Raw genomic sequence first — 23,949 nt, forward strand, 5'->3', positions numbered from 1 at the left:
TGTGGGGGAGGGGGCGCTGCACCCCGTTTTCCCCCTGCGCATGCATGCATGACCCCTGCGCATGCACAGCAAAGATCCAAAAATCAGCTGGCTGGCGGGAGGCACGTGTGCATGCACGGTGGAGCTGAGCTGGGGCAACAGCTCGCATGCCCGCAGAGGGCTCTGCATGCCACCTGTAGCATGCGTGCCATAGGTTGGCCATCACAGCTATAGGTTATGCAATGTGTCTTCCCCACTTGAATAGATTTCCCCCTTTTTCCTTTTATGCCCAAGTACGTTAAGCCAACAAGACAAGGCTGTTCTCCCAAAGGTGCTTCCCCCTCGCCAAAGTCCAGTCGTAAAACATAATTAGTTCCATTCGCCATTTCGTCAGTTAGAACTGAAGAAGCTTCTTAGATGAGAAGCAAAATGTTTTCAAAGTAAAAAAACCAAGAGAGCCCAGTTGCCTCTTGAAAAAAGAAAAGCACCTTCGGGACAACCATGACCTGGATCAGTGTTTCTCAAACTTGGCGACTTTAAGTCTTGTGGACTTCAACTCCCAGAATCCCCCAGCCAGCATAGCTGGCTGGGGAATTCTGGGAGTTGAAGTCCACAGGACTTAAAGTCGCCAAGTTTGAGAAACACTGACCTGGATGATAGAGAGCCTCCATAAGACGTAAGGCTGCTACTTTAGAGTGAAATTACCTTTCCTTACATCTTGATAATATTAAAACACTAAGAGGACAACTTGAGTGACAACCTGGGGAAAAAGTAAATATCCTTTACCTGTGAAGGACTGTACCCAAGAGAAGGAAAATCTCAAGTATAAGATTCAAACACACGCTTTGAAGTTGCTTCTTAGGCTGCAATGCTAAATACAGCCGCCCCAAAAAAATCATTTTGAACTTGGCAGGACTTAAAAGTAATGATGATTAACACTGAGCTGTCAAGAAACATTGGATATTTTTCTCTCCAGAAAATACTGTGATTTCCCTCACATCCCCATTTTATGATCTGAGTTATTGAATCCAAGGATATGTTCATTTTAAGTTGTTATAGTCAGTCATGTTGTTGTTACAATAAAGCACTTATGAAAAGTCAAATTCCCATTTTCTCTCAAGAATAGACTTTGCACGGTTAAAAGTGACTTAATGGAATTGAGTGGAACTTTTTTTCTTCTTGTTTACAGCGGTTATTGCTGGTGGAATCATTGGCTTTCTTTTTGCCATCTTCCTTATCTTGCTTTTGGTGTACCGCATGAGAAAGAAGGACGAAGGGAGTTACGACCTCGGGGAGCGTAAACCCTCCAGCGCTGCCTATCAGAAGGCACCCACTAAAGAGTTTTATGCATAAAACTCTAAACGTAGTGTCTCTATTTCAGAGATCACTGAACTTTTTAAATAAAGCTTTTTTTTTTTTTTTTGGCCTAGAATAATGAAGAACTTTTTTTTCATTAAAGAGCCTTTATGGCACCTTTATGATAAGGAAAAAAAAAAGAGATCCCATTGTATTTAAAACTTTTCATGTATTCCTTTTAAAAAATGTAAAATAAAATCTTAACATTTTTCAGTATTCTGTGAATAGCAGTGGCAACATATGATTTTATATAGCCGTTGATGTTCACCGAATTATTTACAAAAAATTATGCATAAGTGGAAATGATTGTTTTATCTGATGGTTCAATGGAAGTTGTTTCATTTTGTCAGCATGTCTGATGACTCTCACAAGTTAGTTTTTATTTCATTAATTTATCTGTTTTTCAAAATTAAAAATAAAATGCCTTTTTGTAGTTGTCCTAGTGCAATTTGTGTTCATATAATTCAGATAATGTAACTCTTAGTGTAAATGTATTTTTTCAGCTATGTAAACCTTAATCTCCATTTTGTATAAATTTTATTGTCAGAAAGTAATTTTACCCTGTTGGTTTCTCAATGGTTTCTGTAGCTTGATTGAAATTTAAAGCGGCAAATTAATGTGTAAAATTGGACTACTACAACTTCCTTTTATAAAACAAATCTTTATAGGAGATCTTTCAATAAGCTACTGACAAGCCTACATAAACCAAAAGACTCTTAACAGTATTGCAAGGGGTTGCTGCACAATTTATTTGGCCACTTTTTTTTATTAATTTCAATTAGAAGGTACGAGATGGAATTCAAAATGAATCTGAATCCTTTGTTCTTTTTTTTAAGCATTTAAAGTAAATGTCTTTTAAAGCCTTTGAAGTGCCTATGATTCTATGTAACTTGTTGCAGACTGGTGTTAATGAATATATAACATTAAAACAAAGAAATGTTGATATTTTATAAGCACAGACAATTCTAATGGTAACTTTTGTAGTCTTACATGGATAGACATAAATTGTAATTTGGAAGCATAAACACTACTGAATAAATCATGTGGCCTAATACTGAAATATATTATTTGGGGTTTTTATTTTCATCATCCTGCATATTACAAATAGAACCTTTCAGTGACGTGCAGTCAGGTGAGGCAGGGGAGGCACAGCCTCACCACTGTCATCATGAAAAGAAAAAAAATGTAAAAGGAAAAAGGCGAGAGCTGAAGTCAGGCTGAGCTAGTTGCTGCCTCAACGTGGATGACTCTGCTTAACTGTTTAAAAAAGCCTCTAAAAAGTGCCCTCTACTATGAGGCAGGAGAACTGCATGCCTCATCTAGTCTGACTTTAGACATTTTATGATCACTCAAGCAGAGTTAAGCAAGGGTTAAAAGCCTAAAAATTCCTGACGTAGGTGAGGCACACAGTTCTGCCTCATAGTAGAGGGCGCTTGTTTGGGCGGGGCTTCTTCAGAGGACCTGAGGCAAGAGCAGAGTTGAAAACCTCTATGAAACAGCTGGAAAAGGTACATGTGGGTCGGAGGGAGAGGGAGGAATTCAAAAGTCATCCTCCTGGTGCTGTGAGGGGCTTTGGGCAAAGGCTGGAGGGAAGGACTCTGGCTCGCTTGTGCTCTCCCTGGGGTGTAGTTTGATTGCAGGCAGAGCCACATTGCCTTTTCAAACCTGTAATCATTGAAGCTGGGCTGGATCCTTCCGGGGCTGGGGGAAAGTGTGTGTGCTCCAGTATGGCTCTTTGACTGGCTTCCTGCCTCCTCCTGTGGTCTCCTCGCTGGTGATCTTCCCTCCAATCCAACTTTGTGTGTGTGTGTGTTTGTTTGAGAGAGAGTGAGTGAGAGAGAGGGAAGGGGTAGGAGAGATAGTCCAATCCAACTTATTTATTTTATTTTATTTATTTATTTTATTAAATTTATAGACCGCTCCCTCTCCCCGAAGGGACTCGGGGCGGTGTACAGACACCACATTAAAACCTAATATAATATTGTGTGTGTGTGTGTGTTTGAGAGATGGGGGAGGGAGGGAGAGAGGGGGGGAGGAGGCAAAGGGAGAAGAAAAAGAAAGAAGCTTCTTTCGTAAAGGAGAAAAACAAATGCTGTCGCTTTAAATCGGAACTGAGCATGCCTGGCTGTGGAATTCTGGGAGTTGAAGTCCACAAGTCCAGTGGCGTAGCGTGGGGGGTGCAGGGGGGGCCGGCCGCACCGGGCGCAACATCTGGGGGGGCGCCCTGACTCGCCCTGCGCCGCCCTTTGCCGGACTGTGGCCGTCTCTTTCCTCCCGAGGAGGAGCTCAAAGGGCAGCGGGAAAAGGCTCGACTGAAGGGAAGCAGGTGCCGCGGGGGTGGGAGGCGCACCGGGGGCTTCGGGAAGGCGCCGGCTTCCCGGGGCACTCCAGGCGGAGCCGAAGGAGAGCGGCGCTGCGCTCCGTCTGCCCGCCGCTGCAACGCCACCACGTCCTCCCGCTCCGCCTGGAGCGCCCCGGGAAGCCGGCGCCTTCCCGAAGCCCCCGGTGCGCCTCCCACCCCCGCGGCACCTGCTTCCCTTCAGTCGAGCCTTTTCCCGCTGCCCTTCGAGCTCCTCCTCGGGAGGAAGGCAGGAGGCCAGCATGGAGAGCCTCACTTGACTGATGCCGACCCAGGGGCAGCTGCAGTCGGGCCGCCCTCGCTTTAGGGGGCGCAAATTACTTGCCTTGCCCCGGGTGCTGACAACCCACGCTATGCCACTGCACAAGTCTAAAAAATTTGAAACCCGCCACTGTGTCAGTGCCTCACCAGCCATAAACCTCACCGCACGTCACTGGAACCTTTATGTGACGAAGGAATTTGTGTGAAAATAAGGATCTCAGAAGACCATTAGTAACATTTTGCAGTAGAAAATCAATATTGCCTTCTCAGCATTTAAAGTTTCTAATTCTCTTTAACACAGGACAGATTTTAAGTAGTAATAGGTGCCATTTCTGTGCAGCTTACCGTATTTTTTGGAGTATAACACACACCTTTTCCCCCAAAAAGAGAGGATGAAAATCTGGGTGCGTCTTATACACTGAATATAACATTTTTGGCCTCCCGGAATCCTGCCCCCTTCGCAAAAATGGATGTGCAGAGGGTTTGGGAGGCTTGCAAAGTGATCCTGGGGGCTGGGGAGGCAAAAATGAGCAAAACGAGTTTTTGCCCCCCAGCCCCCAGGAGCACTCTACAAGCCTCCCAAACCCTCTGCATGCCCTCTTTTTTGTGTGAAAAACGAGCTGTTTTTTGTTCATTTTTGCCTCCCCCCCAACCCACAGGAGCACTCTACAAGGTCTGCATGCCCCCCCCCCCCTCTCTCTCTGCAAAAAACGAGGCTTGCAGAGGGTTTGGGAGGTCTGCAGAGTGCAAAAACATTTTTTTAAAAATTTACCTCTTCAAAATAATGGTGCACCTTATACTCTGGTGCGTCCTATAGTCCGAAAAATATGGTATATTTAGAACCAGGGTGGCGCAGTAGTTAGAATGTAGTATTGTAGGCTAATTCTGCTGATTGCCAGCAATTTGAGTGTCACTGGCTCAAGGTTGACTCAGCCTTCCATCCTTCCGAGGTCCCCAGATTGTTGCGGACAATATGCTGATTCTGTAAACCACATAGAGCAGGGGTGTCCAAACTTGGGAACTTTAAGACTTGTGGACTTCAACTCCCAGAATTCCCCTGGGGAATTCTGGGAGTTGAAGTCCACAAGTCTTAAAGTCCCCAAGTTTGGACACCCCTGACATAGAGAGTGCTGTAAAGCACTATGAAGCAGTATATAAGTCTAAGTGCTATTGCTATGGTTCCCCCCCCCCCCCCTTACTTGGCTATTGAAATTAGTAACTTGATGTTAATTAGTTTAAGGAGAAGGGGCACAATTATTCTATAGCAATAAACAGTGAGGATTTAAAATATCTGTAGCTTGGCCAAAATGATTGTTCTGATAGACACTGAGTATGGGGGATATACATGGGAGAAGTCTGAAACCGAGAATAGGACAAATCAAATAATTCTGCCTTTGTTGCTAAGATGTATTTGAAAACTAATTTATAGTAATATTATATACCAAAAAAACCAATTTTCGCCAACTGCTCCTTCTCCAAAAGTCTTCTCTTTCATTTCCTTATGATTTTTCTGGTCATCGGTAGCCTTTGGCCAGAGGTCCCAAATATCAAGAGGCTGACTGAGAACTTCTATGCTCATTCTTGCTAAGCAAACAAGGATATCACAATGAAATGCATTTTATCAATTCATGTAAGCAAATTGTTATTCTGCGTTAAATCATATTCTTTGCTGAGGTTACAATTTACAAGAAGGGGTTATTTAAGTATACCTACTCCAGTGGCTTATAAATTACAGAACAGAGGAAATTACAAGCAGAGATCTCTGCACGCAAGAAAAACGTAAGCTTCTGTGCGTTCAAACATACATCCCTCAGAATGTTTTATCTATATAAATTTTACTTCATTGATTTATAACTGGTTGCTTAGCGACCATTTGAAGTTACCATGGACTTCCCAGGATGATTTATAATCCAGATTCAAAGTTCCAACAGCTGCCCACCAGCCCAACATATGATCATATTTTGGATGCTCAGCAACCAATCCACATTCATAGTTGTTTCCAGTGTCCTGTGTTCACGATTGCCATTTACAATGGTTTTTGCTGAAAACTGGTGTTTACTTCTGGTTTCTAGCAAAAATAACCCATTGCAGACAATGGATTCACTTAATGACTGCCCCAAAAATCGGGCCCAGTCACATGGTAAGGCATTTAATGACTGGAATTCTGGTCAATTGTGGTTCGTAAGTCGAGGATTTCATTAATTTGATTCTTAATTCAAACATTCTGTATTAACGACTGGTACCATGTTAACAAATAGGTAAACATGACTAATACAATTCCTGTCCATTTGGCTTAAAAGTGGACATCTTATGCTTTTCTACATTTCAGAAAGCTTCTTAGGAGTAGCTGAGACTTGGAGATTGCATCAGGAAAACAGGTATATGGTTTAAAGGATTGTGATCTCATTAATCAGTGACAAATGGACTATTTTTGACTTTTAAGCTACAGGTATTATTTTGGATGTGATGGGCGAACCACATTTTTTTCACTTTATATTAAGAACAATGCTTAATAGAATTTCTACTTAATCTAGCAGAAGGATTAGAATTCATTCTTAGATGTAAAAATTGGCCATTTTGAAAAGTTATCCCAGATATTGGGATCATGATATTAATATACCCTACTCTGGCATGGATATATTTTAAAAAAAAAATGACATTTTTTTAAACAATAAGAAATATCTAAATGAAAAAAAAGGAAAGAGAATAAAAGAAAAAGAAAAGGTGTGAAGAAAAAGAAAAATATCTAAAGAAACAAAAATAAGTGACTTCTGATTTTCTATGCAACAGAAATTAACAAATTGACTACCCACCTTCCGTCCCCAATATTACAAAAATCCCTTCACCTGCATATTATTTTTCAGTCATTAAATCCATAAATTGTCACTTTACTTTTCTCTAATTTCAGCAAAAAGCCCAGAAAAGTACTTACCACTTCCTCCCTGGCTAAAAAGGGGTTTTTGTTTTTGTTTTTTGCAATTTCTGCCATTTCTGTCATAGTCCTTTCCTCCATTGTGGGAATTTCAGTACTTCTCCATCACTGTGCTTATAATTTTGCTGCAGTTACCATATATAAAATGAATCTTTCATGTGTTTTTCCTAATCCACTATCCATAAATCCTAATAAAAATAGTTCTGTTTTTTTTCAGTATTAGTCTTTATTTTTTTGTATCACTATATAATTGTGTTCATAATTTTACATAAAATAAATCGACATAAATCGACAATAGTAGAGTTGGAAGGGACCTTGGAGGTCTTCTAGTCCAACCCCCTGCCTAGGCAGGAAACCCCATACCATTTCAGACAAATGGCTATCCAACATCTTCTTAAAGACTTCCAGTGTTGGGGCATTCACAACTTCTGGAGGCAAGCTGTTCCACTGATTAATTGTTCTAACTGTCAGGAAATTTCTCCTCAGTTCTAAGTTGCTTCTCTCCTTGATTAGTTTCCACCCATTGCTTCTTGTTCTACCTTCAGGTGCCTTGGAAAATAGTTTGACTCCCTCTTCTTTGTGGCAACCCCTGAGATATTGGAACACTGTTATCAGGTCTCCCCTAGTCCTTCTTTCTCTTAAGCTAAACATTTTAACTGCTTCATAAGTCTATCATGCATTCCAACATCTGAAGTACCTACAGTATATACATCAGTAATATACCAGCAGTACATATTTTTATACAAGTTCTCTCTTAAATTAAAACAATGTGAATTTCAGTCTATTTATCTACATTCTTTCTTATTTATCCATTTGTATATCATTACCAAAACTCATAAGCCATTTCATCATGCAGTCCTTAACCTCTTCATCTCCAGTTTCAATTCTTAACAAAAAGCTTATGCATGTTTTGCCTCCATGAGTTACTTATAAAAGTAATAAAAGTAAAGTAAAAAAATCCAATTAAAAAAAAATCTAATAATCTAATGTTTGCAATTACATGTTCATTTGTATGTAATTCACTTTCAATTTCTGTCTTATATTGTTCGATTCAACTCAAGTTCTTTTATCTATATTAAATCTTTTTTCTTGATTGATTGTGCATATGAAAACCTTTGAAAGCTTATCAGGCAAGGGTGCATTTGCCTAGTGGTCTTATTTTTTAATTGAACCTTAATGCAGTTTTACTATTTTAATGTAATTTTCTGTTTTTGTTTTGTTTGCTTCCCAGAGGGTTCCTTGGATAGTTGGGTGGTGATATAATTTGGAGGGAGGGAGGGAGGGAGGGATAGATGGATGTACAGTATTTTTTTAAAGAAAAAAATGCTTTTTAATACTAAGTGAAGGTGGAATCCTCCTGCCTGTCTGTGAGAACAATTAAGCAGTGGATTGGTTTCCCTCCAGGAGTTACTGGAGATTATTAAAAACAAATTGGACAGTCATTTGTCTGGAAAGATATAAGGTCTCCTGCTCAAGCAGGGGGTTGGACTAGAAGACCTCTAAGGTCCCTTCCAACTCTGCTATGCTGTTACGAATTCCACCTGATTGGAAGAGCTGCTGCAGACAATGCTTGCTCCCAAGTCCCCTCTTGTCACACCTCATAAGGGGTAGTGTTTTCAACAAGCAGTCTCTACAAACATGTCTTGGATGAGCATATTATATTTGAAGCACATCCTGGATTTATGTCTACTGCTGGATGGGCATTGATCAGCTTCAACTTAAACAGCTCTGATCTAAAGTGAATGGATGTTCAGTGATAATAATATAAGACAGAAATTGAAAGTGAATTACATACAAATGAACATGTAATTGCAAACATTAGATTATTAGATTTTTCCCAACTTATTATGACAATTGTAAGGAGCTCTTCATAGGGCTGCCTTTGAGAATCACCTAGAAACTGCAGTTAAATCAAAATACAGAAGGCTGCTTATTAGCTCTGCTAGTTACCAGGAACATTGATTATGGTGCAATTCAAAGTGACAGTGGTAACCTATAAAGCCCTAGATTAGGCTTGTCAAACTCACGGCGTCATGGTGTCATCAAGTGATGTATTGTGAGTTTTTCCCCTTTGCTAAACTGGGCGTGGCCAGTGTGTGACACATCCAGCCTGCAGGCCGTGAGTTTGGCAGCCCTGCCCTAGACCACTTTCCATCTAAATCTTTACATAATATGAGATAAACTATTGTTAGTTTATCATTTTCATGAAGGGAGGAGACTGAAGCAAGCAGATGTTGCTTTTCTGGAGTAGCTCAGTATTATGGAACAGCTATCCCTAAGAAATTAGATTTCTTCTCTCAGTGATTGTTTTCTGGAGGCAGGTAAAAATGGATCTTGAAAATTTCTGATGATCCATTGAATTTATCTGTGTTTTGATGGTTTTTTTTTTTGTGATGGCTTCAATTACTATTTTAGCTAATTCATTTTAATTGAGCTTTAATTTGCTGGCTATTAGCACAGATGTTGTAATTTGGGTACCATAGATATTTTAACTATTTTTCTAGTACTTGTTCATCATTAGAATGATATAGAAATATTCAAAAAGAATGAAAGGGGAGGGGATCATGGTGGTGCCAACAGAAAATTATGTAATCAAAAACAGAAAAAAGAAGGATGGAAGCCAGTTAATCTGAGCAGGAGAGATTTAATGGCATATTTCCCACTGAACAAATGGTTTTGTTTTCTAGACAACTGCACATTTTCTTAATTCAGAAACCAATGTGGAGTGACATCTAAATTGATATTATGTTTTCAGGGCACACAAAGCTGTAAAATTAACCAAACATTTTAGGATATGTGTCATGAAAACAAACTTGGTTATGGTCACGTCGATCTACTGTAATTAATGTTAAATCTCGTGGATTACAGCAATACAGATAAATTACAACTGTCTGAATGCAATCTTTATTACGATATCATTTGTACTTTTTAAAATCTCAGTATTTGGTTGAGCTAATTCCTTCTTTCTTGATTACTTATAAGAGGTTAAAGAACTATTTTTCTGCTATGCAAATTTATTGAATAACACTTGAAAATTGATGAAATGCTACACTTTGAATTTGACACAAGTTGAGCAATTTTAAAATTGTGTTCAGCAAGTGTTCCTTAATTGCACAATATGTGGCACAGCTGAGTTAACAAAGTAGTAAGATAAAAGCAGAATGTAATATTTTGACAATTATCCCCCTCAACAAAGCAAAATAAAACTCTTAACTACTATTGTGAAGTATACTATGAATTTAAAGTTTTAAGATGAAAACTATTGTGGTTAAACAATTTTCTTTGTACTAAGTTTGATGCTTATTTCTCATTGTTTCTGATAGTTTACAATACAATAGATCAGTGATTCTCATCCGTTTCTTCAGAACGGATTAAATACCTTTTGTGGACATGGACCATGGCCACAGACCACCAAGACGTAACTCAAGCATTTCTTCCAAGCCTTCACAACCCCATGACGACTTTTTGGGGGGGGGGGGGGCACAGGCAACAGGTTCGGAACCACTGCAGTAAATTCCTTAAAGGTGGCCATATATTACATGGGAACATATGATACATTTTTAGTGTGATCAAAGGCATCTAAATAACCATCCTCCAGAAATGCTTGAGTGGGTACAAAATATTTATTTGTTTCAATGTTTACATATTTCTAATAAAGTCTCAACTCAGCACTTGAAGTTGTTTGGACCTTCAACTCCCTGGCCTATTTTTTGAGTTGATGCTGCCCTAGACAGCTTTGAAAATCCACAAAAACAGTCACTCATTCTGACGATGAGTTCATCCTTTACCAGATCTCTCATCTTAAGGCTTTTTGTCAGACTTCATAGCTAAAGCATGCAGAATGCTACATCTAATCAATATTGATCCAAACCGTAACTGATTTACTAAGATAACTGACTTTGTCTAGATACACAATATTTTTTGTTTATCTGCTTTTGAGTCAATGTTGACTCCTGGTGTCGGCCTGGACTGGTCCCTGCAGTTTTCTTGGCAAGATTTCTGTGGTGGTTTGCCATCGCTTGCTTCCTAGGGCTGAGAAAAAAATGAATGGCCTAAGGATACTCAGCTGATGTCAGGCGTAAGATGGGACTAGAACTCAAAATCTCCAGGCTTCACTGCACTATATCAAACTACCTCCCAATACATACTTTTGCTCAAATTATCCAAATTCATGTTATTCCAACATTTTTTGGAGCAAGAAACAAAATTTAGAGGAGCTACTTCTATTTTATTGTGTCTGTTCTAAAAAGACATCTTTTTCAAGATAACTCCAGCCTCCTGAGGAATTGGACATTTTACACTTCTTGATGCAGTTATGTATATTTTCAAAATAATTTTATCCCAAGAAGAATATCTGGAAATCGTATTTTGAAACCAGCAAATAAATAAAGCTATTGTACTACAAATCCTTTCCCTCATATGGATTATTCCCACTGTCACTTGACAGGATTCCCATGACATCTGATTCCAGAAAATTAACTTTATGAAGAGTAAAAATCTACAGCATCTGTTCTGTTGGAACAGGATCAGGTATACAAACCCTGAACTGATACACAAATCCATTCTGTACATCATTTCCACCAAAATATTTCCTTGGGAACCCAGCTGCAGGAATAGTTTCCCTATCAGAGAAAAGTACGCTGCATGAGACAGTATTAATGTAAAAAATACAGTTGCATAAGGCATCTATTAGCACTCTCTAAATGATTGCAAGTGGATATTCTTTTATATATTGTTAATGGAAATAAGCAATGTTATTGTTACATATTCAGAAAATAGATAGTCCTGCCTTTTTCTAGTACTAATATATCTGGGCTTCATTCCAGCTTTTCTCATGTCTGTTGTGTGCAACTAATTTGCATTTCTCATCTACATTAAATACATAGATTAAATTCAGTTATATCTTACACATGCAGATAATACTTGTTCAGCTAGCTATTGTAGATATTCATCCTTAAAAGGAAAATCACCTGCATTCAATTTTCAAATTATAACATCAGCAATGCAGTCTTTTTGATACCAATGTCACGCTTGCAATTTCATTAATGTTGCCCAAACAGTTCAGCTTTTTTTTGAGCAGAATTGCATCACTTCTACTCTTAATTGGCTGCAAGCTGTATTTCAGGACTAATGGACTAGTACAAAACTATCATAATGTTTACCAGAAATAAAGTCCAAGCAAAGTACAAGGACCAACACATAGAATTAGCCACCAAGACAGGGTAAGATGTAGTCCGCACTGTACATAATCTAACACTCCAGAAAACGAACAATTGTAAAGATGAAGTTTTAAAGCCCTGTCTATCCCCCTCTGTTGCTACCTACCCACTCTTAGGTTGAAAATAACATACCGTATTTTTCGGAGTATAAGACACACCTTTTTTCCTCAAAAAAGAGGCTGAAAATCTGGGTTCGTCTTATACACTGAATACAGCATTTTTTGCCTCCCGAAGCCCTGCCCCTTCACCAAAATGGCTGTGTAGAGCCTTTAGAAGGCTTTCAGAGAGCTCCTGGGGACTGGGCAGAAATGAGCAAAAAATGGGCCGTCCCCCTGCAGCCCCCAGCAGCACTCTATAAGCCTCCATAAGGCTATGTATGCAATTTTTTGGACAAAAAACGGGCCCAATTTCACGAAAAATGAGCCGTTTTTTGCCACCACCACCCAGGAGCACTCTGCAAGCCCCCTCCCAAGGCTATTCATGCCTTTTTTTTAAAAAACGGGCCATTTTTGGGAGGTTTGCAGAGTGTAAAAACTCCCCCCCCCTTTTTTTTGGAAAGCTCTTTAACTGATTGATGAGAATTACATTGATCAAGTGCTGTGCCAGCAGAAACAAAACGTTAGGTTCTGCAGATTGTCAGCGATTTCCTTCTCCAGCACATGGATAAATACACCTGGAAACATCTACCTACCTACCTACTCTCTCTCTCTCCCTACCTACTGTATTTCTCTCTCCCCCCCCTCCCTCTACCCACCTACCTACCTACCCTCTCTGTCTCCCTATCTATCTACTGAATTTCTCTCTCTATTTCTCTCTCTATCCCTCTGCCTACCTACCCACACACTCTCTCTCTCCCTCCCTACCTACTGTATTTTTCTCTATTTCTCTCTCTCTATCCTTCATCTACCTACCTACCTACCTACCTACCTACCTACCTACCTAACTACTCTGTCTCTCTCCCTACTTACCCACTGTATTTCTCTCTCTTTCTGTCGCCTCTCTATCCCTCTATCTACCTACCTACTTTTTTAAAAATTTGCCACTTCAAAACCTTGGTGTGTCTTATACTCCAGTGCGTCTTATATTCCGAAAAATACGGTACCTTAAGATTGTATTCTATGTCTCCTTGGATGTCTCAGTATTCCTTTAACAATTAAGGACAACTTAAGCCTGTATATACTGACAATGAGATGATGGCAATATTACAAATACCAAAAGGAGAAAAGACATTGAGAAGGTGAGTTTGTTGCCTCATTAGATGCAAATTAGAGTGTTATGCTTTAGTGATATCATATGTAGGTTGTAAAAAGCTGGGTATTAGCAAATAAGTCTTCTCTCTGAGCCTTCTATTGTAGTAGTCATCTGGACTTTTACAGCCCACATAGGCCTGTTCCAGTTATGAAGAGAGTGAAGAGATATTGGTTGATAGTTGGACTCTCTTTGACACATCTGCACAAACATTCTGGGCCAAGAAAGCAGCAAAAGAAAGCAGATCAAAAGAAAATTGTCAATCAAGCCATATGTTAAAATCCATCCCCTTCCCCACCTTCTCTAACCTCCGGTAGGGTGGAGGTTTCTGCACTGAGTATGGGTTAGAATAGGGCAATCTCCAAATGGAATCAACCAGCTCACTATTTAAGCAAGGATTTACTAGGGGAGATCACAAAATTTCTCACATATCATTGTACTTCCCCAGATGTTGACCCCAGATGTCTGGTTTTCTAAACATTTGCAAAGATGGAACTGTTCTAAAGAATTTTCAAGGAATGAGGACAGGTTGCTCTTAATTTGATGGGTTAGATCAGGGCTGTCCAACCTTGACAGTAGTAACTGTGAAAGGGATCTTGGAGTCCTAGTGGACAACCATTTAAATATGAGCCAGCAGTGTGCAGCAGCTGCCAAAAAAGCCAACACAGTTCTAGGTTGCATCAACAGAGGGATAGAATCAAGATCACGTGAAGTGTTAATACCACTTTATAATGCCTTGGTAAGGCCACACTTGGAATACTGCATTCAGTTTTGGTCACCATGATGTAGAAAAGATGTGGAGACTCTAGAAAGAGTGCAGAGAAGAGCAACAAAGATGATTAGGGGACTGGAGACTAAAACATATGAAGAATGGTTGCAGGAACTGGGTATGTCTAGTTTAGTGAAAAGAAGGACTAGAGGAGACATGATAGCATTGTTCCAATATCTCAGGGGTTGCCACAAAGAAGAGGGAGTCAAACTATTCTCCAAAGCACCTGAAGGTAGAACAAGAAGCAATGGGTGGAAACGAATCAAGGAGAGAAGCAACTTAGAACTGAGGAGAAACTTCCTGACAGTTAGAACAATTAATCAGTGGAACAGCTTGCCTCCAGAAGTTGTGAATGCCTCAACACTGGAAGTCTTTAAGAAGATGTTGGATAGCTATTTGTCTGAAACGGTATAGGGTTTCCTGCCTAGGCAGGGGGTTGGACTAGAAGACCTCCAAAGTCCCTTCCAACTCTACTATTGTATTGTATTGTATTGTATTGACAATTGTTAAGACTTACGGACTTCAACTCCCAGAATTCCTCAGCCAGCTTGGGTTAGAATATTACTGTTCTGATGAGTTTTCATTCTATTTTAATTTTGTTCTACTATATTTTTAATGTTTTCTTTAATATGCAACGATCATTCAACTCTTTCATCCAATCAGCTTGATATTGTTAACCATGGGGGTTCATTCTGTGACTAAGGCAATATATAATACTAATAAATAAATAAGTAAATAATGCTATGCTGGTATAGTTTTCTGCCAGCTTGATGTCTGGTGAATAGCACTTTCATTTTGGCATGAGAAAGTGCTATGGCCCCCTCCCTTTTCTTTTGGAAGAACATCAGTCACTGGCCAAAAGCTTGTTTATCTTTAGCTGTGAGTTGCATAAAGCCTCATTAATTGCAATAAACAGTCTATTTCCCAACTGCATTTCTGAACCTGGACTAAGTGTACTTCACGCAAAAATACCTTCTTAAGTGTTTCATGGACTGCTACTAAAGCAGTACCCCAAAGAATCATGAAACTGCAAAAGTACGAGTGGTATAAGCATTTTTGGCAGCTGGCTTGCAGCTGTGGAACTTATTCCCCATCCCTACCATAGGATCTCAGAACATCTGGTGATTCTTTCTCATCACTCCCTTGCCCTAAAACCCAGAAAACATCAAATGGCTTAAACTATCTCATGCTTCTGAAGCTCCTCTTCCTTCCTGTCTCTGAAGAGATTTTAATATGAAATTGATGATAAATGCAATCATCAATGCGATGGAAGAAATAACCCCCTCTCCAAAGTTCATATCCATGGCAGGATTATACAGCTACAATGTGAAATCACATCTTATGGGTGCAGCTTTATTATGATCCATTGTTGTTTAAATGCCACTTATTAAAGACTTTGGTTCTGAATTAACTAACCACAGCACAAACATCGCTGCCTTCATTTTGTCCTCAGCCATGACTGAGGCACATTTAAAGAGGGCCATAGTTGTACTGATATTAAAAACTGTATTTCCTTCTTATTCCCATCTTACCATCCAAATGTAGCCTTGAAATACAGACAAACTTTAGATTTTTTCATCCATTACCTTTGGGAAAATGGCCAATGACTGGAAGTTGATACCATGGAGCAGGCAGGAGGAGTGGGCCATTAAATGATATCTCCTTGATCAGTTTCCATCCATTGCTTCTTGTCCTGCCTTCAGATGATTTGGAGAATAGGTTGGCCTCCTCGTTTTTTTGTGGCAGCCCTTATTAGAATACTGCTATCATGTCACCCCATGTCCTTCTTTTTATTAAACTAGAATATAAGAATATAAGCAGATCTGTGTTAATTCATCCAAAAAATTGTCTAATCCATCATTCTGTTTCCTTGGTAGCCAGTGAACACCAGAATAAGAGGACAATTTCTCCCCTTCCGATTTATGTTTCCTGTGATTAGGATTCCCAGTCTACTTTCTTTATTAATAAAGGTAAAGGTTCCCCTTGCACGTACGTGCTAGTTGTTCCCGACGCTAGAGGGCGGTGCTCATCTCATTGTTCATTGAGATCATCTAGTTCAATTCCCATCCAAAGCAAAGTTGCACTTAAGAAGCTATGGTAACTTCCAGCACCTGTTATTATCCTCCTTTCTACTGTACCAAAATTGTGCTGCTAATTGTGATTTTTTTAACAAAATGATAATGTATACTTTTAATATGTTTGTATATTTGTTTTCAATTTGTTTTTATTGGACTATTTTACCTGTTGCAAGCCACCCAGTGTAACTTAAATGAGATGGGCAGCCATTCAAATCAAATCAAATCAAACAACAAAAGAAATAAAAGACAGAGTTTTTGAGTGCCAGTTGAGAATGAATAGGACTTTTTGGCTTTGATCAGCTGGTTTGTGCCTAAAGCAGGATTAGAATCCACAGTCCTCCCATTTCTAACCTAGTGCCTGTAACTACTATGCCAAACTTAGCAATTTGCCTGTCTTGTTCTTGAATGTGGCTGATTTATGATGTTTATCAGTGCCAAGACTGGGCTGATCTTGCTTAGACTCAGAAAGTAGGCAAGAGCTTTGTTGGTTTTTAGCAGACCTTCCTAGAATACCAGTGCTCTATATCATGGAAGAAGACAATGGCAAACCACTTCCATATAGCTGCCAACAAAAATATACCAGTGTCCATAGCTGAACTCAGCAAAACCATAACCATCATCATTATCATATTTGTTTTATCATTTAATATATAAAGGCCCATTTTGCTTTAAATTTCTTTAATTAATCCTAAAAATGGAATCTGCCTTTTTCATTGCAGATGCACACACATTAAATTTCCATTGAACTATGCACCATAATCTCTTCTATCAAATGTTATTACAGGTTTGATGCAGGAGTAGGTAACGTACTGTCCTAATCCCAATATTTGTTTGCCGCTTGCAAAGCCAACTCAGCGGCCAAACCACTTTTGTAGCTTGCAGATGATCAACACAAAATAAACTTTGCCTTTGCCTTTACTGTAGCCATCATGGTAAACCAGCAATCTGTAAGGGGGTTATTGAGAGAAAGAAGGAAATGTAATTGCTTCCTCTAACGTCTTAACGATTGTGTTGGGAAAAGAGAGGGGGGGAAAAGACTGGTGGGATGTGAAATGGCTGAATTGTTTCAAATCCTGGCAGGACAGCAGCTCTAAGAGCTGACAAAGATATCATCTTACAGTATTTTTTTATTTAGTAGGAAAAACCGAACTCTAGAAACAGATGCACAAAGTCAGCAGCTCTTGAAACATTATTATTGCTTTCCATTTAGTTAACTGAAACTAAAATTTTATCAACAAATCAGAAGGATTTAGTCTTGCTTGGGAAATCACTATATAAAAGTACTCTTATCAGTAGCAGTGCAAAAATCGGTGTTTGCATTAAATGCCACTGAGAGACCTTATAAATAAGATGGTGCAATAGTTCTGGCAATAGCAGCATTCAAAATTTCAGGTTAAATTCAGTATCAGTCTGAACTTAAATAAGTTTTTGCTGGAAAGTTCAAGAAGAAAAAAATAAATGTAAGAACTTTTAACCAGTAGAAAGAAAAGATCTTATTTCCTCTGTAAGAACGAATAGAGGATATGACAAAGATACCAAGTTAGGAGGGAGGGGTAAAGGGAGAGATTTTCTTATAAAAGGAAAAGCACTATTGGTAGCTGGAGGGGGGAAGACACCTCCCCAGTCATATGCTGCTTTCCTACTTAAGCATAATTGCAGACCTCAAATGTGAGAGTTTCATAAGGATTCACACATTCTTATCCTTCCCTTCTCCTTTCTTCTCTAATCTGAAGATGGTGAATGTTTGACCAGAAATTCATTACCCTGGAGATATAAAAATTTGGTTAATTATTTCTACTCTTAAATGCCAAATCCTTTAAGCTTAATTTAACACTGCAAACATGTGTACCCTAGTATTCCCAGAATTCAGTTGCCTCCAAGAGAGATTCAGCTCATAACATAATTCAGCATCATAAAATGTTCAGAACTAATTAATGCCTTCTAAAAGAAAACCCTCAAAACAATACCCAACTTTCAGCCTTTTCTCTATCAATTCTTTTTCAACATGATAAGAATTTCTTCTCAATATTTTTTTTGTCACAGGAGAATGTAATTTCAGAAGAATTTCCACGGATAAAATATGGCATACTTCAACAAGATGGACTAAGAAATGTGCATCTCAATAATACACTTTTCTCTTTGTACAATTGTCCCTCTAGTGAGTTTCAGCCATTTCACAGATTTTTTTCAAATTCAATATTTTATTCAGATTTGGAAATGTGAGCAACCAAGAAGGCTTCAGAATGATGGAAAGTTGTGGAAAAGAAAATATATCATAGTGCCAGATGTAGGATCTTCTACCACCTCCAACAATAGTTCAGAAATACAACCAAAATAATAAATCAGAAAAATCAAGACGCTTTTTTTTTTGCAGGGAAAAAACATTTCTAAAAAAATACAATGTGAATTTTTGCACACCATTACTTTCAACACACTAAAGGAAAAAGTGGCATTTCCCCACCTATCTCCCCTCCTTCTCAAATATAAAATATGGGGGAAACAAAGTTTTGTCTGAAGATGAAAGCTGATTACACTTTTCTCAGTATTAAATTAGGCAGATAAATTAGTGCTGAGGAAATGTAAGAGTTGGTTCTCAGACTGTTCAAGATTTAATTGGTCATTATATAAACAACCAGCTGCAGATTTCTCAATTAACAGTGGAGAGAGCTGCTTTCCCTCTCATGTAGTATGAAACTGTGAGAAAAAGATTCACAAACTTTCCATCTAATGCACCCTGCGCTGAGTGAAAATTATTTCACCCACTGAAATTCCACTCTTTTCATAAATCTTGTTGAAAAGAATGCTGAGTTCATGCTTGGGGGCAAAAGTTAACTTTCCAAAAATTGTTTTTAGTTTAGGCAATGCCTGAAGGCCTGACAGCAAATGTAGGACATCTTTATTTGGAATGCAGAGCAACAGAATAAATTATTTTTCAGAACAAAAAGAAGGAACTCATGATAGTTGGGTTGTTCACCCATCTTTGAATTCCAATTGTCAAGTAGGGTTGCTCCTCCAACTTTGCTGTAAATCCTTGCTCTCCAACCTTTGTTTTCCTATTGATAATAAGGAGAAACAGCAGCCACAGAGAAGCATCCCTCATGCCTTGAATGCGTAAAGGCGGTGTCCCAGGTGCCGTGGATCCTGAAAAAGTAATTTCCTAGAATATAGAAAATCTAAATTTCCCAGGTGTCCTAGCAACCAATATACTGTTTGTGCAATACTGATTCTGTTGTTAGAAAGAAGCACTCAGTTGCACAATGAAATTGCACAATTAATGTCTATTGCTAAAACAGAAGAACACTGCAGTTCTGGCAATTCTGCACTGTAATTGAAAAGCATTTGGAATTCTAATATACTAATTGGAAATTTTACAGGTAGTCCGTGATTTAGGGCGAGTCATTTAGCAATTGCTCAAAGTCAAGATGGGCCCTCCCCAGGGCCAGATTTGAAGTTGCAATGGCCAGGCCCGCTCCATGGTCACTGTGATTGCGTTTGGGGATCTTGGCAACCAGCTGGCAATGTCATTCTTTTACAGTATCCCATAGTCATGTGCCATTTACTTTCAGTTTCCAGCAAAAATGGCCTTTGCAGACAAAGGGTTCATTTAAGGCAGGGGTGTCCAAACTTGGGAACTTTAAGACTTGTGGACTTCAACTCCCAGAATTCCCCAGCCAGCATGGCTGGCTGGGGAATTCTGGGAGTTGAAGTCCACAAGTCTTAAAGTTCCCAAGTTTGGACACCCCTGATTTAAGGATTACTACAAAAAAGTCATTAAACAGGGCACAATCATATGATGACCCATTTAACAACAAGCATGACTTATGACCGCAACTCCAGGCTTAATTCTGCTCAAAAGTTGAGTACTACATGTATCCTGACAACTTCGTAAGTCAGGAAGAAGGGGAAAAAAAATCTGAGAAAGATAATATTACTGAATGAAAGCACTGTTAACACTCCATAGGCAATAAACAGTGAGAAAAGCATTTTGCTACTTTCCTCTGCTTAAATACCACATAGAAAGGTCTTTTGCCCTGGCAGCAAACAGAAGCATCTTTCAAGAATAATGTTTATTGGACAAAGACATCCATATGAAGGTTCAGACTTGCACTTAACAATGGCCAAAACATGCCATGGCAACAATTCTTTTCTGCCATATCCCCATCCCACCGCCTTTCTCCCACCTCAGTTCATAAGCGCAAAGCCTTCAGCGCATTTCCCATAGCATCTCAGCATGAAGGTATTTTTCCCCCTTAACCTGACTTTGCTGAAAAACAACCCTGAGTGTACAAAAGCTTTGGGCACCCATGATCATATAGCAGTGTTTGTCAACTTTGGCAACTTTTAAGACTTCAACTCCCATGCCGGATGAGGACTTGTTGAAGTCCATACATCTTAAAGTTGCCAAGGTTGAGAAACATTGCCAGAGGGAAATCAAGCTACTCAAGTAGCTGAGCAGAGACAGGGTTCAGCAAGCAGCAAACAAACTCCTCACTCTAATTTTCTGCAGATTCCAAGACAGATGAAGTGCACTTCAAGTCAACCCCCCAAGATTAACACACCGAGTTTCCCACTACATGCATTTAGAAAGTTTTTAAAAACTTGTAACATTGTTTATATTGCATTTCCCCCTCCTCTTTCAATAGCCCTCACTTTGCAGCAGACCACCGGGCTGTAGCTAAGAGGATTCTACTACAAGGAGTATGAAGTTTGTTCCTGTCGACAAGCCAGCAGCCTGCCAAAAGTGGGGTGAAGATGTATGTGTGTGTGTGTGGGGGTGCACACTTCAAAGTAATTGAAAACCCATTTGGCATTTTAAAGGCAGCTCAAAATAAGGGAGGACTTCTCTCCTCTGTTCCAAGGACCTGGTGGTGGGCTCAGGAAGCTCACAGTGATGCAACCCCAAAAGCCCCTGCCCGCGGATAATAAAAGGGGGAGATGGACTCCTAGGCAAATCTACACCTGAAGGCTCCTCCTCTAAGGTCTGGGCTTCCGTGAAGCCGCCCCATTCCTTCATAAGAGAGGGCTCACGAGAGGCTCTTTGCTTCCGCTTCTTTCTCAGAGAAGTCGCAGGCTGAAGACAGACGAAGGACCACGAGGAGGGGGTAAGTTAAAAGTTGCCTCAAGCGGGTGCGCGTACCCGGGCGCTGATTCGGGGGCGCGCGGAGGCAGAGCGCGGGTGCGGCTGTTCCGAGCGGCCGAAAGGAAAGCTTGGGATCTACGACAGGGGTGTCCAAACTTGTCCACAAGTCTTAAAGTTCCCAAGTTTGGACACCCCTGATCTACGACCTCTTCCCTCGCCACCAGAACCCGTGCTTGGAGCCCGAAAATGTGGAGAGGCGGGAAAAGGAGGGAATCTAATTTTAAGTTTTACGCTTTCTTTTCCTTCTGACGTGCCTGTGCGTTGGTCGTTCTTGTCACAGCCCGCTTGACTTGTTAACGCATGGCTGCATATTGTTCAGAATTACTGAAATGGAAGGGGGGGGGAAGCAAACCACGCGGAAATTACCATGGGAGTAAGCGGTATTCTTCATTCTGTCATACAATGTTGGATAACTATTTGTCTGAAGTGGTGTTGGGTTTCCTGCCTAGGCAGGGGGTTGGACTAGAAGACCTCCAAGGTCCCTTCCAACTCTGTTGTTCTATTCTATTCTATTCTCGAACGCAGAACTTTTAGGTCAGGTGTTGGCACAGACACCTAAAGGGAAAGTGAGCATTTGCTAAGGCTGCTAATCTGAAAATAAGGGTGTTTTATAAATTATCATGGATCATCAAGGATATTTGGTCTTTCTGTCCTGGACCAATGCAGCTACTGATGCTATTCTGGCAATAGTTTTCTGACTTTATTTAACATGCAGAAAATTTGCATTTTAGCCCAATTTTATCTGAATAATAACACACAACAAACACATAAGAAATGGATTTATCTGTATAACAAATATAAAGATATCTGAATGGAAGAAGCTCCTTAAACATAATGTAGACTACATGCAAATTAGATTAACATGGCTAATTTACTCATTGACTACTTGCTAACAACAAACAATTTGCCTATATGAATGAATGGTTCTTCTAGGAGAGAAGATTTTGTAAGGAGCTTATATGAACCATCCACAATTGTGATATGAGCAACATATAAATTAAATAAATAAGAAAAGAACTCTACAGCATCAATTTAAAGACCATTAAATTGTGCAACAAGTCTTCATGTCCCAAACTTCCTTTCAGCTGCCTGAAAATGTTCTGCCTCAGTCTTCTTCACCTAAGTAGAATAGGGATAATTATTAAGGATAATAAAAATAGTATTGAAAATGTAGATGCCAATATTATAAACCAGTGATGTAATTGCATTTGAAAGATTGTGTGCAGTTATGGTCAGCACACCTTAAAAGGAATGTAAGAGAATTATAGATTTGGGGGACGACATCTAAGATGATCAAGAAGCTGGAGCAGTTTCCCTATTAAGAAAGGTTGTGTGAAATTAAATCCTGGAATAATCAGGATCGATAAACGGATTGTATTTTTACACAATGTGTAATTAAACTTGAAATTTGCTATCATGTGATTGGTTCTGGCTATCACCTTGGCTGGCTCAAACAAAAAGTGAGACTAATTCATGGTAGCCGTGGGAATCAGTGGCTATTAGTCTTAATGTAAAAGTGACTATCTCTGGAGGCCAACTTCTGAGAGACTAAGCCTTAGTGTCCAAACGTTTTGCAAGGAGGGCCAGATTTGGTGAGGTGAAAATGTGTGGGGCCGATCATTCAGCCTGACATTCTTTGAACCCTTAACATTAAATGCGAATTGACTACCATATTTTTCGGAGTATAAGATGCACCAAGATTTTGAAGAGGCAAATTAAAAAAAAAGTTTTTGCACTCTCCCAAAATGGCCCATTTTTCACGAAAATGGGCCTTTTTTTTAAAGGGCATGAATAGCCTTTAAGAGGCTTCTAGAGTGCTCCTGGGGGCTAGAGGGGGGCAAAGTTGAGCAAAAAAATGGCCCATTTTTTGCTCATTTATGCCCTCCACAGCCCCCAGGAGCACTCTGAAAACCTCCTAAAGGCTATGCACAGCCATTTTGGTGAAGGGGGCAGAGTTTTGGGAGGCAAAAAATGCTGTATTCAGTGTATAAGATGCACCCAGATTTTTAGCCTCTTTTTTGAGGGGAAAAAGATGCATCTTTATACTTCAAAAAATACGGTATTTTATGAAAGACTAAACAAATAATTCTAGTGGGGAGAAGAGGCTGCAGGCCGCTTGAAATTTGAAAAGGGGCCACATTTGGCCCCCGGGCCGCACTTTGGACATGCCTGGACTAAGGGGTTTCTTTGTGCACTTAGTTGGCCCCTGTGAGAAGAGACTGCTAGACTAGTCAGTGCAGGTGTGTCAAACTCATGTCACGGCAGCGCCACATGACATATTGGGACTTCTTCCCCCTTCACTAAACTGGGTGTGGCCATGGCCGGCACGTGACGCATCCGACAGCTGACATTTGACAGCCCTGAGTTAGGGGATGGATGAATCCCATCCACCTAGATGCTGCTTATTATCTATGTTCTTAAGAAGGCTGAGTTTGAGGAAGAGTTAGATCTAGACAGAACAACATTGACCTCACTTAACTTTGACTGAATTGTGATTCATGGCGGTCCATAACAAAAAAATATTATTTTATGCTTTTGTTTTATAGATAAACAAAATATTGTAGATACCATTGGTTTTCTGTCCAAGCCTCAGGATCTTGATTTTTGC

At 39.7% G+C, this 23,949-nt stretch overlaps 2 protein-coding genes across 4 annotated transcripts in view; both read left to right on the forward strand.

The window, feature by feature from the left end:
* SDC2 (syndecan 2) overlaps nucleotides 1-2,395 on the forward strand; it is a 90,970-nt gene extending 88,575 nt beyond the window's left edge. For both annotated transcript variants that reach the window (XM_081952175.1, XM_081952174.1), the window contains exon 5: nucleotides 1,169-2,395. In XM_081952175.1, coding sequence (XP_081808301.1) covers nucleotides 1,169-1,332 — 164 coding nt within the window. In that variant the 3' untranslated portion in view covers nucleotides 1,333-2,395. The remainder of the gene's footprint in view (nucleotides 1-1,168) is intronic.
* The window catches only part of CPQ (carboxypeptidase Q), a 638,038-nt gene that overhangs the window by 453,668 nt on the left and 160,421 nt on the right, over nucleotides 1-23,949 (forward strand). The window contains exon 1 of one of the 2 annotated variants that reach the window (XM_081952161.1): nucleotides 21,167-21,303. The exons of the other annotated variant lie outside the window; for it this stretch is intronic. The gene's annotated coding sequence lies outside the window, so the exon portion shown is untranslated. Of the gene's footprint in view, nucleotides 1-21,166; nucleotides 21,304-23,949 lie in introns of those variants that run through there. 2 annotated transcript variants of the gene reach the window in all.

This window comes from Natrix helvetica (assembly GCF_964273705.1).
Source record: "Natrix helvetica genome assembly, chromosome: 4".
Classification (NCBI taxonomy): Eukaryota; Metazoa; Chordata; class Lepidosauria; order Squamata; family Natricidae; genus Natrix; species Natrix helvetica.